The 14,919-nt window shown below is 48.5% G+C and overlaps 1 protein-coding gene across 1 annotated transcript in view; it reads left to right on the forward strand.

Annotated features, from left to right (window-relative positions):
• LMLN (leishmanolysin like peptidase) overlaps positions 1-14,919 on the forward strand; it is a 174,568-nt gene that overhangs the window by 106,540 nt on the left and 53,109 nt on the right. Inside the window, exon 14 of the mRNA XM_029605290.1 lies at positions 13,754-13,913. Coding sequence (XP_029461150.1) covers positions 13,754-13,913 — 160 coding nt within the window. The remainder of the gene's footprint in view (positions 1-13,753; positions 13,914-14,919) is intronic.

The following is a 14,919-nucleotide window of genomic DNA, read 5'->3' on the forward strand; positions in this document are numbered from 1 at the left end:
TCTCTTCGATGCCTTCCGACTTCTCCTCAAAGCAGCCCTTTAGAAAGGACTCTAAGAAGTCATTCTACCGTCCAAGGAAGTCCTACCCACCACCAGCCAGATCCCGTGCAGGGGACCTTATCAAAAACCTCAGTCTCGCCAAACCCGAAAACAAAAAGCACAAGCAGCTCCCCAGCCAGGGCCTGCTTCAGGTTTTTGACTTCCGCTTGGAGAGCAGCAGCCAGATTCCTCTGTCGCACATACCAGTGGGAGGTCGACTGTGCCACTTTCACAACATGTGGCATTCAATCACATCCGACCAATGGGTATTGACAATCATTGCTTAGGGTTACCACCTGAACATTCTCGCCCTACCACCGGACTCCCCGCCTCTTCAGACGTGGAGAACATCCGATCACTCCATTCTTCTGGATCAAGAGGTCTCCCTCCTTCTCCAGTCAAGAGCAATAGAACCTGTTCCACATTCTCAGCAAGGCCTAGGGTTCAATTCCCAGTACTTTCTAATCCCCAAAAAATCGGTGAGTGTTCGTCCAATTCTGGACCTACGTGCTCTCAACAAGTACCTCCTGCGGGAAAAATTCAAGATGGTATCCTTGGGATCGCTTCTACCTCTTCTACAAAGAGGAGACTGGCTCTACTCTTTGGACCTCCAGGACGCATACACCCATATTGCGATAAGTCCAGCTCATCGCAAATACCTGAGGTTTTTAGTAGGCCCCAAGCACTATCAATACAGAGTGCTTCCATTCGGCCTGGCATCTGCACCACAAGTCTTTACAAAATGCCTTGTAGTCGTTGCAGCTTTCCTCAGGCAACAAGGTGTTCACGTCTACCCCTATCTGGACGACTGGTTAATCAGGGCTCCAACTCAGCAAGCTGCTCTGTCGTCCCTCAATCTAACCCTACACACTCTAGTTTCGTTAGGATTTTTCGTAATTGATGAGAAATCCTATTTAGTCCCATCTCAAACCTTGTCGTTCATTGGGGCAGACTTGGACACCTTGCAAGCAAAGGCTTTCCTGCCTCAACAACGAGCTCTAACTCTCGTGTCTCTCGCTCACTAGCTGCAGTCTCAGCACGCTGCGACCGCTCACCAATTTCTCGTCCTTCTGGGACACATGGCATCCTCAGTCCATGTCACACCAATGGCCCGCTTGGCCATGAGACTCATGCACTGGACTCTGAGGTCTCAATGGATTCAAGCTATTCAGCCTCTGTTGGCCATTGTCCACATCACCGACTCACTCCGTCTGTCTCTTGCCTGGTGGAAAAATCAGATCAATCTCCTCCAGGGATTGCCCTTTCAGGTTCCAAATCCTCAAGTCATTCTCACCACTGATGCTTCCAACCTCGGGTGGGGAGCCCACGTAGCCGGTCTTCAGACACAAGGCTCTTTGTCTCCAGAGGAAGCCAAACATCAAATAAAATTTCCTGGAGCTTAGAGCAATCAGATATGCTCTCAGGGCTTTTCAGGATCGCCTGTCAAATCAGGTCATCCTGATTCAGACGGACAACCAAGTGGCCAAGTGGTACATCAACAAACAGGGAGGCACATGCTCCTTCTTTCTGTGTCAGGAAGCTGCACAGATTTGGGCGGAAGCTCTCTCCCATGCGATATACCTCAAGGCCACCTACTTGCCGGGAGTGGACAATGTGCTGGCAGACAAGCTGAGTCGCGTCTTTCAACCACACGAGTGGTCACTCAACCCCTCGGTAGTGAACTCCATCTTCCAACAATGGGGATATCCTCAGATAGACCTCTTTGCGTCCCTTCAGAACCACAAAGTGGACAACTACTGCTCCCTCATTCGCAGCGAACACTCTCAGCCCAGAAATGCATTCTCCCTCTCATGGGCAACCAGTCTGCTTTATGCATTCCCTCCACTTCTTCTTCTCTCGAAGACTCTCGTGAAGTTACGTCAAGACAAGGGAACCATGATCCTGATAGCACCTCACTGACCCTGCCAAGTGTGGTTTCCCATACTTCAGGATCTCTCCATCTGCAGGCACATTCCCTTGGGAAAGGACCCGCTTCTGATCACTCAAAACAACGGGTGCCTACGCCATCCCAATCTTCGAGCCTTGTCCCTGACGGCATGGATGTTGAAAGGTTAATCCTTCAGCCACTTAACCTTTCCAATCCAGTTTCCCGTGTCTTGATTGCTTCACGGAAGCCTTCGACCAGAAAATCTTACTCTTATAAATGGAAAAGGTTCACATCATGGTGCTCTTCTCTGTCCCTTGATCCCTTTTCCTGTCCAATCCCGAAGTTTTTGGACTATCTCTGGCATCTGTCGGAGTCAGGTCTCAAGACATCTTCCATCAAAATGCATGTCAGTGCGGTGGCCAACTTCCATAAAGGTGTCGGGGATGTCCCTATATCAGTTCAACCCCTTGTAACTCGCTTTTTGAAGGGCTTGCTCCATATCAAGCCCCCATTATGTCCTCCAGCCCCTTATTGGGACCTTAATCTAGTTTTAGGTCTGCTCATGAAACCACTATTCAAGCCTCTTCATTCTTGTGACCTAAAATATCTCACGTGGAAAGTGATTTTCCTTTTGGCTATCACTTCAGCTCGCTGGGTTAGTGAGGTACAGGCCCAAGTTACCTATCCGCCTTACACTAAACTCCTGCAGGACTGGGCGGTACTCCGCACTCACCCTAAATTTTTACCTAAGGTAGTTTCGGATTTTCATCTCAATCAATCCATCATACTACCTACCTTTTTTCCCAGGCCCCATGCCAACCCAGGAGAACAGGCGCTGCATACCCTTGACTGTAAACGGGCTCTAGCGTTTTACCTAGACCGTACAGCTGCCCACAGGGAAAGTACTCAATTATTTGTATCTTTCCACCCTAACAAGTTAGGGAAGCCTATGGGTAAGCAGACTCTCTCCTCCTGGTTGGCGGACTGCATATCCTTTTGCTATCAGCAAGCGGGCATTCCATTTCAAGACCGTGTTAAAGCACACTCTGTGAGGGCCATAGCGACTTCAGTAGCACACCTGCGATCGGTGCCGCTTCTTGACATTTGCAGAGCTGCAACCTGGAGTTCTCTCCATACCTTTGCAGCCCACTATTACTTGGACAAAGCCGGAAGACAAGATTCCATCTTTGGCCAGTATGTCCTTCGTAACCTATTTACAACGTGACATACCTACACCCTTCCGCCTGCCCGGTGGGATTCAGGATGCCCTCTCCCAAATTCCTCCCCAGTTGTTATGCCTGTTGCACGCCTTTGGGTACATTTGGTACGTGTTCGGACATCCTCAGCTCTGTACTCACCCATATGTGAGGTCTACCATCCTGCTTGTGCTGTGAGAAAGCAAATGTTGCTTACCTGTAACAGGTGTTCTCACAGGACAGCAGGATGTTAGTCCTCATGAAACCCGCCCGCCGCCCCACGGTGTTGGGTTCGTAACATTTTGTTATTTCATTTTTTGGCACTGCCTGTAGCTTTCAAATAAGACTGAAGGAGGGACCCCTGTTGGCTGCAGGGTTAGTGCCATGCTGGGCATGCCCAGTAGGGGCCAGTCAAAGTTCTGGAAACTTTGACAGAAGTTTTCCGTGATTGGGCTCCATCCTGATGATGTCACCCATATGTGAGGACTAACATCCTGCTGTCCTGTGAGAACACCTGTTACAGGTAAGTAACATTTGCTTTCTCAATTATGCAGATTCATGAAGACAAGCCCTTACTGCTTTCAATAGATTAGTCCTGGGGGAATTCTGCGCTACTGCGGAGCGCAGAATTTGCACAGAATCCCCCCCCCCCCCACGCAGAAAATAACAGAGGAGAGTCTGGCATGCCGTGAACAGAACGCATCCTGCGTGTGCTGCGGGACACGCTCCGTTCACGGCGAAATGGAAGGCTCCTGTGTGCCGCAAACGTAGTGTGCTCTGCTCGTGGTGAAGATGGAAGGCCCCAGTGAGAGAGGTGTGTGTGTGTGTGTGTGTGTGTGAGAGAGAGCAGGAGGGTGTGAGAGAGAGCATGGGCAGTAAGAGAGGAGGGGGGATGCTTGAGAGTGGGTTTCAGAGAGAGGGAGCCTATATGAGGGGGGAGGGGAGGGTGAGAGAGAGCAGGAGGAAGTGAGAGAGAGCATGGGAGGTAGGGGGGATGCTTGAGAGTGGGTTTCAGAGAGAGGGAGCCTATATGAGGGGAAGGGGGTGTGGGGGAGGGGAGAGAGAGCAGGAGGGTGTGAGAGAGCATGGGAGGTAAAAGAGCAGGGGGTGGGGATGCTTGAGTGTGGGTTTCAGAGAGAGGGAGCCTATATGAGGGGAAGGGGGTGTGGGGGAGGGGAGAGAGAGAGCAGGAGGGTGTGAGAGAGAGCATGGGCAGTAAGATAGGAGGGGGGATGCTTGAGTGTGGGTTTCAGAGAGAGGGAGCCTATATGAGGGGGGAGGGGAGGGTGAGAGAGAGCATGGGAGGTAGGGGGGATGCTTGAGAGTGGGTTTCAGAGAGAGGGAGCCTATATGAGGAGATTGTGAAGGAGTGTGTATGTGTGTTAGAGATTGGGAGCTCGTGGGTATAAAAAAGGAATCGTGTACATGAGGGTGCTAGCCTGTGTGAAGGGATTATGTATGTGTGTGAGAGAGCCTGTGTGAACGGGTGTGTGAGAGAGAGACATAGGTAGTCTGTATGAAGATGTATGTGTGAGAGAGAAAAGGAGCTTGTGTGGGTGTGTATGCAAGAGTAAGGGAGCCTGTATGAGGGGATGTGTGTGTGTGTGTGAGAGTGAGGGATGCTGTATGAGGGTGTGTGTATGTGTATTAGAGAGAGGGAGCATGTGTGTGAGAGAGGGAGCTTGTGTGAGGGACAGTACTGAGAATGGGGTCAAACTCTGGGACTGGTGATAGAGTGGAAGGGTTTGAGCCTTGAGGTGGAGGAGTTGGGGCCTGAGAGGGCAAAGTGGCCAGGGGAGTAGGGAGAGCAAGTGGAAGGGACTCTCTTACAGTGAATTTCTAGGGAAATTCTGCTTAAAATATTTAAAATTCTGCATCTTTAAGTAATAACTTTTTTCTGTATTAATTTAAAATGTAATTACTTAGACTGTCATGTAAATTGTGTTGTTTTGACCAATATAAATTTTGCAGAATTTTAAGTTTTTGTGCACAGAATTTTAAATTTTTTTGCGCAGAATTTTACCAGGATGCATGGATATTGGGAAATACTTAAACTATTTGATTAATCCTCCATTATAGCTTCCACATTGAAGGGAACTACATGTCGGCCAGTCAGAATGGCTGATTTGGCCGTTTCTGGTGTGCAAACTCCTGTGTAGGAGAAACCTGCCAGTCAGGTGTGTATGGAACCCACATTTAGCCGCAATAATTTAGTGCCTTTCTCCAAGGACAAGCAGGGTGGTAGTCCTCACACATGGGTGACATTATCAGATGGAGCCCAGCATGGAAAACGTTTGTCAAAGTTTCTAGAAGCTTTGACCGACACACTGAGCATGCCCAGCATGCTGCTTACCACATGTCCACACGGGGTCCCTCTTCAGTCTCTCTCTTTCTGTGAAGCCGAAGCCTTGTGGCTGTGAAGCTCAAACTTTTTTCTACGAGAAATCTCTGTTCTTCCTTCCTGCGTTATGTCGGGTCGTTCTGCGCTTCGGGGTTTTTTTGCTCCTCGCTTTTGGTAAGTTTTTGTGGTACTTTGCGGTCGATTACTGATGGTGTAGCCTCCCGGTGGCCATCAGCCATCGACCATGTGCTGCGTTCTTTTTGGCATGGTGTTGTCCAGCTTTCGCTGCTGCCCCCAGTGCCCCCGGACCATGTCCATCACAGACCCCCACGAGGTCTGTGTCCTCTGCCTGGGGGCATCGCACAATGTCTGTGTCTGCAATGTTTGTGCCCAGATGATCCCTAAGGTCCATCGGGTAGTCGTCCAGATAGGGGTAGACAAAACACTAAGAAATTGCATCTCTCGTCAGCGTCCGGGATTTCCACTCCACAAGGGAAAGGAGTCATGGCATCAATCCCGTCGGTTTCCCCTCCACTACCGATCCTCGATCCCGAGGTAGGGGCAGGGGGCCATGCGAGTTCAATATCCTCGCAATCCAGGTCGGGTTCCTCTCCATTGTCATTGGTCCCGGGAAAGAACCGAGGGGAGCTCCGAGAAAAGTCTAGGAAATGCTGACACCAATCATCCTCTTCGAAGTCAGACCTCAGGAAGTCATCGACCGCATTGATGCCTCCCCTGAAGTCTCATGTGGAGGAGATTTACCCTCTTGCCCTCCCAAGGACTCTCAGCGGTCCCCACCGATATCGGTGGAAGGTTTGGTTCCCCCCCCCCCCCAACTCCGGGGTCAATCCGATTCCACTGCCATCTCTTCCTTAATCCGTCCTATCCTTGACAGTCTTTGAGGAGGAATTAGAGAGGTGCATGCGGTTGGCAGTCGGCCAGGCCCTGCAGGACATCGAGCCTCTGGTTCCACCAGGATAACCACTGCCGCAGGAGCTGACTCCTTTGGTGCTTGCGCCTTTGTTGGAGCGGCTAGACCTGCTGCTCTGTCTTACCAACACAGCCAGCTCCGATGGCCCAAACCCCTTCGCTGTCGAAGGAAGCATCACTGCTGCTGCCACTGGTCCCCATTCTGGTGAGCGACTCCTAGACAAGGAAAGGTCCATCAGGGTCGATGGCACCTCATTCACACATGGCACCCTGGCAACCTCTGGCACTCCTGGGGCCATCGGGACTGATGCCCTCAGTGCCATCAATGCCCCTGGCATTCCCGATCCTGATCCATCGGTGCTCAGGTGGCCCAGAATCTCACCGGTACTCTTGGTACCATCTTCGGTTCTGCGGGTGTCCCCGCAGCCCTCTGACTCGAGGCTAAGGGCTCAGGTGGGAGCTCCACACGCCCCCCCCCCCATGTCTCTGGGCGTTCAAAGTGAAGGGGAAGCCCCCTATGATCCTTGGGAAGGAGAGGAATCTTTTTCTTCCACAGAGGAATTGGAGGACTTGCCGTCTGAACCCTCTCCACTGGAGGAGAGGCAGAAATCCCCTCCAGAGATTCTTTCCTTTGCTGGGTTTGTCAAGGCTATGGCGGAGTCGGTGCCTTTCCAGCTATTAACAGACCAGGATTCTTGTCACAAGATGTTGGAGATCCCACCCCCCCCCCACCCCCTCCCCCAGGCCATGAGCTTAGGGCTGTAGACACTCTCGGACACCGAGTGTTCCAGGGTTCAATGTTAGCAGCCAAGATTGCTTGCTATCAACTCTATATGGGATAGTATTCCAGAAACCTCTGGAAACAAGCCCAAGAGTTTGGGGAATGCCTTCTATGACAATTTCAGGAGGACTTCCAGAAAAGTCCAGCAGGGCCTGGACTGTGAAACACGAGGTCCGCTCTGTGTACGATGTGTTGGAGACAGCTATGAGGGTTGCTGCAGCAGCCATTGGAGCTCGTCGCATGGCTTGGCTGCGTGCCTCCAACCTGCTCAGGGAGCACCTACACAACAAAGTGGTCCTGGTTCAGACCAACAGTCAGGTAGCGATTTGGTACCTGAGCAAGCAGGGAGGGACAGGGTCGTATTTCCTCTGGTCATGGGCTCTCGAGAATGGCATCTTCTTTCAGACCATGTATCTTCCAAGGAACCTTTTTTATGTTCGTATCAAAAATTACCTTGGCAGACTCTTTGAGTCTAGCCTTCTGACCCCACAAGTGGTTCCTGAATCAAGAAGTAGCGAACTGCATCTTTTGCCTATGGGGGACCCCAGACATAGATCTATTTGCTTCCCCAGAGAACAAGAAGGTGGATCGTTTTTGCTCACTGGGATGGGCAAGCAGGGGATTGGTGTCGAATGCCTGTTCATGTCACTGGGGCACTGATCTGCTGTACGCTTATCCTCCCCTTCCGCTGATCTCGAAAACATTCCAAAAGCTCCAACAGGACCAAGTCACCATGATCCTGGTTGCTCCCTTTTGGCCTTGCTAGGTCTGGTTCCCTCTTCTACAGGAGCTGGCCTCGCGCCCTCTGATCCAGCTGGGGACTGCTTCGGACCTAATCTCTCAGGACCGGGGCAAGTTTGCCATCCCAACCTCTGAGCCTTGTCTCTCATGGCTTGGATATTGACCGGGTGACTGTGCAGGCACAGTGCCTTTTGGAAGGTGTGTCTCGAATCCTCTTGGAGTCCAGGAAACTTTCCATGAGAAGATCTTACAATCTCAAGTGGAAGAGATTTTTGGCTTGGTGTGTTGGGTACGGTCTGGATCCCTTCTCTTGTTTCCCACCTACGCTTTTGGACTACCTGTTACACCTCTCCGAGTCTGACTTGCAAACAACTTCAGTGATTGCTCACCTTAGAGCCATCGGAGCATACCATCAGGGGATGGATGGTGTTTCAATTTCCACCCATATGCTTGTGAGGCGGTTCATGTGGGGCTTGTTATAACTTAATGTTATGGTTTCGAGGTGTATGAGTGGATTCTTGGGTACAGTAGCAGATGACCATGCCCACAGGGAGGAGCCCCGTGGGGAGCCACAGTACTGGGCTAGACTCAGGACACACAAACACAGAGATAGTCTTTTATTGTACAGCTGATGTGTACCACCCGAAGTGGCAGTAGTGAGGTGATCCAGAGGTAGTCCAGGGACCCTCGGCAGAGGGAACCCGTCTCACCAAGATTGTATAGAAATATCCAGGTGTAGGTTTCCCAGCACGGCAGAGCTGTAGATGAGACAGACTGAGAATTAGATTACTCACTAGATGGTAGCTGTAAAGTTGATGATTCCACCAGGCAGAAGTAGATGGCAACAGGCACCGATGCAAGGAGAGCAGGCTCTCGAGAAGCGAGTACCTGTTCCTAGTAAGGCACCTGAAATAAAGCAAAGGGCCCCCGAGGAGCGGGTACCCAGGTTAGAGAATTCCCCGAAGGACAGAGTGGCTCCCAGCGGCACACGGAAGCGGCAGAGTAGCTTAGACCGGACGAGTCCAATCCTTGCTAACTGAACGAGCTAGCAAATAAGCGTAGGCTAAATACCCGGATGGCATGACGTCACTCGAGGGGATGCCCCCGAGGTTCCCGCCATGACGTGGATAAAGACGTGGGTGGTGTGCGCGCACGCACCCTAGGAGGCCCTTAGGAGAAACATGGAGTGAGGCGTTGCCATTAGCCGTTCCGGGGACGCCGGAGAATGTGGCTTGCAGATGCGTCGGTAGCCATCTTCCCAAGGCTAGCGGGGAGAGCAGAGAAAAAGGTGAGGCACAAAGGTTGAAGGCATCTGAGACCGACGGACGCAACACGTAAGCATCCTACTTGGCCTCCAGTGGTCTCCTGGGCCTTCAGTGTAGTCCAGTCCCAGCTCATGAAGACTCCATTTGAGCCCCTATGGTCTTGCGATCTGAAGTACCTATCCTGGAAGGTCATCTTCTTGGTGGCAGTTACTTCAGCACGCAGGGTCAGTGAGCTGCAGGGTCTGGTGTCGTACCCCCCTTATACGAAGTTTTGTCATGATAAGGTGGTCTTGCGGATGCACCTGAAGTTCCTTCCAAAGATGGTCAAGGAATTCCATCTCAATCAGTTCATTGTGTTGCCTTCCTTTTTCTAAGGCACGCTCACCAAGGTGAACTTGCACTGCATACTCTGGATTCTAAAAGGGCCCTGGCCTTTTACCTGGAACAGATATCACCTCACTGCCTATCCAGTCAGCTTTTTGTCTCCTTTGACAAAACAGGTTGGGATTCGCAGTATCTAAGCAGACCTTATCCTATTGGCTGTATTTCCTTTTGCTACACTCAGGCGGGCCTGCAGCTTGAAGGTCACATCGAGGCTTATTCTGTTCGGGCCATGTTTGTTTTGGTGGCTCACTTGCACGTCGTCCCCATTCGCGAGATATGCAGGGCGGTGACTTGCAGTTCCCTCCAAATGTTCACCTCTCATTATTGTCTGGTAAAGGATGGATGACCTGACAGTCATTTTGGTCAGTCAGTCCTCTGAAATCTTTTTCAGCCTTGAAAACCCAACTCTTTCTACCTTGGGCCCTTTCCTTGGGTGCAGGCTTGCTCCCCCCCGGTTCTAGCAGCTCTAGTTGTTGTGCATGTTGGCAGCTGTTCTATGCTGCCTATGTTGGGAGCAGCCTGTAGCTACATAATCACCCATGTGTGAGGACTACCATCCTGCTTGTCCTTAGAGAAAGCAGTGTTGCTTACCTGTAACAGGTGTTCTCCAAGGACAGCAGGACGTTAGTTCTCACAAAATCTGCCCACCACCCCATGGAGTTGGGTTTCCTTCGGTTTATTATATAAGACTGAAGAGGCACCCCGCATGGACGCATAGTTAGCGGCAAGCTGGGCTTGCTCAGTGTGTCTGTCAAAGTTTCTAGAAACATTGACAAAAGTTTTCCATTCCAGTCTCCATCTGATGATATCACCATTGTATGAGGACTAACATCCTGCTGTCCTTGGAAAACACCTGTTACAGGTAAGCAACTCTGCTTTTGTAGGGTTATGTTCAAACAAATGGTAATGGAACCCACGAGGGAGGGAGCTATACTCGATTTAGTTCTCACTAATGGAGATAATGTCTCTAATGTCCAGGTGGGTGCCCACCTCAGCACCGGTGATCATCATACAGTATGGTTTCATATCACAAATAGGATATGGAAAAGTAGCACGAAGACCCGAGTTTTATAGTTCAAAAACACGGACTTTGATGAAATGGGGAAGTATCTGGAGGAAGAACTAGAAGGCTGGGAGAACGAGAGAGATGTGGAACAACAGTGGGCCAAACTAAAAGGAGCAATTACCAAAGCAACTAATCTACATGTTAGAAAAGTAAAGAAAAGCAAGAGAAAAATGAAACCTATCTGGTTCTCAAAGGAGATGGCTGACAAAATAAAAGCTAAAAGAACAGCATTCAAGAAATATAAAGAATCCCAAAGAGAGGAGCACAAGGAAAAATATCTGGTGGAACTGAGGGAGGCGAAGAAAGCAATCAAGAAAGTGAAAATTCAAGCGGAAGAAAGGATTGCCAAAGAGGTAAAGCAAGGTGACAAAACATTTTTCAGATACATCAGTGAAAGGAGAAAAGTCCAAAGTGGTATACTGAAATTGAAAGGTGAAAAGGATCAATGGGTGGAGACAGATGAAGAATTGGCAGAAATATTAAACGAATACTTCAGTTCAGTATTCACTAAAGAAGACCCTGGAGAAGGACCGACGCTAGTTAACAGGAAACTGGAGGGAAGCGGAATGGATGAAACTCCATTTACGGAAGAGAATGTATGGGAAGAGCTAGGAAAACTGAAGGTGGACAAAGCCATGGGGCCTGATGAGGTTCATCCCAGGATACTGAGGGAGTTCAGAGATTTGCTGGCAGCTCCTCTGTATGGACCTGGTTCAATAGCTCCCTGAAAAAGGGAGTGGTGCCGAGTGATTGGAGAAGAGTGATGGTGGTCCCGCTTCACAAGAGCAGGAGCAGAGAGGAGGCTGGAAACTACAGGCCGGTTAGCCTCACCTCAGCGGTGGGAAAGGTATTGGAGTCGCTGCTGAAGGAAAGAATTGTGAACTATCTACAAGCAGCAGAATTGATGGACCAGAGGCAGCATGGTTTCACCAAGGGAAGGTCCTGTCAGACAAATCTGATCGACTTTTTTGATTGGGTGGCTAAGGAATTGGATCGAGGAAGAGCGCTCGATGTCATCTACTTGGATTTTAGCAAAGCTTTTGATACAGTCCCGCACAGGAGGGGCTGGTGATTAAATGAGAAGCTTAGGAGTGAGTGCCGAGGTGGTGGTCTGGATTGCAAACTGGTTGATGGACAGAAGACAATGTGTGATGATAAATGGAACTTACTCTGAACAGAAAATGGTGTTAAGTGGAGTGCCACAAGAATCTGTTTTGAGACCGGTCCTGTTCAATATCTTTGTGAGCGACATTGCGGACGGGATAGAAGGTAAGGTTTGTCTTCTTGCGGATGACAATAAGATCTGCAACATAGTGGACACACCGGAAGGAATGGAGAGAATGAATCAGGATTTAAGGAAGCTGGAGGAGTGGTCGAAGATATGGCAGCTGAAATTCAATGCCAAGAAGTGCAGACTCATGCATATGAGGTGTGGAAATCCAAAAGAACTGTATTCGATGGGGGGTGAAGGACTGATGTGCACGGAACAGGAGAGAGACCTTGGGGTGATAGTGTCTAACGTTCTGAAGTCGGCGAAACAATGTGACAAGACGATAGCTAAAGCCAGAAGAATGCTGGGCTGCATAGAGAGAAGAATATCGAGTAAGAAAAGGGAAGTGATTATCCCCTTGTACAGGTCCTTGTTGAGGCCTCACCTGGAGTACTGTGCTCAGTTCTGGAGATCATATCTCCGAATGGATAGAGAGAGGATGGAGGTGGTCCAGAGAAGGGTGACCAAAAAGGCTGGAGGGTCTTCATCGAATTACTTATGAGGAGAGATTGAAGAATCTAAATATGTGCACCCTGAAGGAAAGGAGGAGCAGAGGTGATATGATACAGACTTTCAGATACTTGAAAGGTTTTAATGATACAAAGACAATGACAAACCTTTTCAGTTGGAAAAAAATCAGCAGAACCAGGGGTCACAATTTGAAGCTCCAGGGAGGAAGATTCAGAACCAATGTCAAGAAGTATTTCTTCACAGAGCGGGTGGTCAGCGGCGGGTTCGCAAGGACGACCGGCCTGGGTGTTCGCCACCCAGGCTGGCCCAGGACACGTCACGTGGTCTGCTGAGCGCAGCTCTGTCACGGCCGCACACGGCAGACCACGTGACTAGAGCGACCGGCCCATCGGGGGATGCCCGATCCCCTGATAGGCCAATCCGCCCCTGAGGATGGTGGATACCTGGAACGCCCTTCCAGAGGAAGTGGGGAAGACCAAAACTGTGAAGGATTTCAAAGGGGCGTGAGATAAATACTGTGGATCCATAAAGTCTTGAGGAATTGAATGAAAAGAGGCATGGGGATGGCTTGTGGGAATGACAGCTACTACCTGGAGATTAATACCCTTATTCAATAAACATACTCACTGTTAATGTGACTCCAACATTGCTCTATGCTTCAACGGCAAGAGGAAATGTGGAAAAAAGGATTTGCATTCACAAAAAAGCAGGGAAGTAGCTTGCTTGTTGCGGCGGTTACTACCCCAAACCAAATAAGACTGATACTTCATTTTCAATGCATATCCAGCCTAGCTCTCTGCTTCAACGGCAGGAGGGAAGGTGGAAAAGAGGATTTATATTCAGGCAACAACTAGCAAGGACTGAATTACATAGTCTGGGTAAACAAATAAGCATGGATGTAGCTTGCTTTTTACTGTGGTTACTACCCCAAATCAATTAAGCTTGATACTTCACTTGGAATACATATCCAGCGCAGCTCACTGATTCAACTGCGGGGGGGAATAAAGAAAAGAGGATTTATATTCAGACAACAACCAACAAGGACTGAATGGCACAGGCTGAGTAAACAAATAAGCATGGGAGTAAATTGCTTATTGCAGCAGTTACTACCCCTAACTAATTAAGCTAGATACTTCACTTAGATACAGCTCCAGCACTGCTCTCTACATCAATGGTGGGGGTGGAAGGTAACTAGAACCAAAAAGTTACTGATAAGGGCCAAGAGTAACAGATAAGTATGAGAAAAAAAATAAGTGTGAAAGCTTGCTGGGCAGACTGGATGGGCTGTTTGGTCTTCTTCTGCCATAATTTCTATGTTTCTGTGAAGTGAATATTTGTAGTTTTGCTGTTCATTGTATTTACTGTATATGTTGTATTCTAGTATTTTGATCAACTTGATGGAGTATTAAAAGAAGAGTTGCCCTTTTATGGTGGAGCAGTAGAAATTGCTGATTTTTGTCCCTTCAGCCAAGAGTTTAGCTGGCACTTAAGTGGAGAATTTCAGCGTACTTCGGATTGTAGAGTACCAGAAAATCAACCAGGTTAGTTGGTTAATACTTGTTACCTATGCAGTACACAAGGAAGTAACATTGCTTGCTTCATTATTTCCTGTTGTGATCTTGTATTAAGGGGATAGACCATTATCATACTCCAGCAAACATTGTGCTGATGAAGACCTGCTCACAAAGGTCTATCTCATTGCTTGATTTCTGAGAGCTGAAATATTTTCTATAGCCTAGTAATGTGCTATAGAACTTAAAGACCCAACTGCCTATAAAGAATATTAGAGGTGGTTTGTAAAAGGAGTAAATAGGTAACTTAGAAAATGCTGTGTTTATATGCTCCCTTCATCAGGTCAGTGAGGAAACAGCGCAGTTACACTAGATTTAAAACAGGTTCAACTAGACCTGAGGTCATCTGCCTATGCTGTTACAACTGTTACCATCTCTTTTGTCAAATTCAGTCCCCTATTCCTCTTTCCTGAGATTTAATGGCATATGAAGACAACCTAAGGCAAGGCTTTCCAAACTTTTTTCTTTTTCTTTAAATTTAAATATTTATTCTCATTGGCAATACAGGCATACAGATAACACAATATAGCAAAGTATCACTGTTCAATGAATATCAGTAATCTATGATTAACAACCATGCCAACCAGAGAAATTTTTATTCCCATACTCCCCGTCCCACCCATCTCTTTCTAGTCACACTATGGCTGTGTATTATTAATCTTAGTCTCATGTTTCCTTCAGTCAGCTGATTCATCATAACCTTAATTATAGTATACAAAGCTGCACAAAGCAATCTTTAGTGCTAAAGATTACATAGAGCTTTCATAGTATAATCCTAAATTTACATCTTTTCATTGCTTTAGGATCCTTATAATTTTTGATACCAAGGTAAAAAAGGTTCCCAAATTTAAGTGTGGAAAGTAAGTGTCTTTCTGTTTAGCTGTTAAATAAAACCAATAATGCACTGATCAGATCTTTTTCAGGAATGCAGTTTCAGTAGGTGGTGCTTCTTTCTGCCAGTGAGCTGCAATTTCCT

Source organism: Rhinatrema bivittatum, chromosome 6 (genome assembly GCF_901001135.1).
Source record: "Rhinatrema bivittatum chromosome 6, aRhiBiv1.1, whole genome shotgun sequence".
NCBI lineage: Eukaryota > Metazoa > Chordata > Amphibia > Gymnophiona > Rhinatrematidae > Rhinatrema > Rhinatrema bivittatum.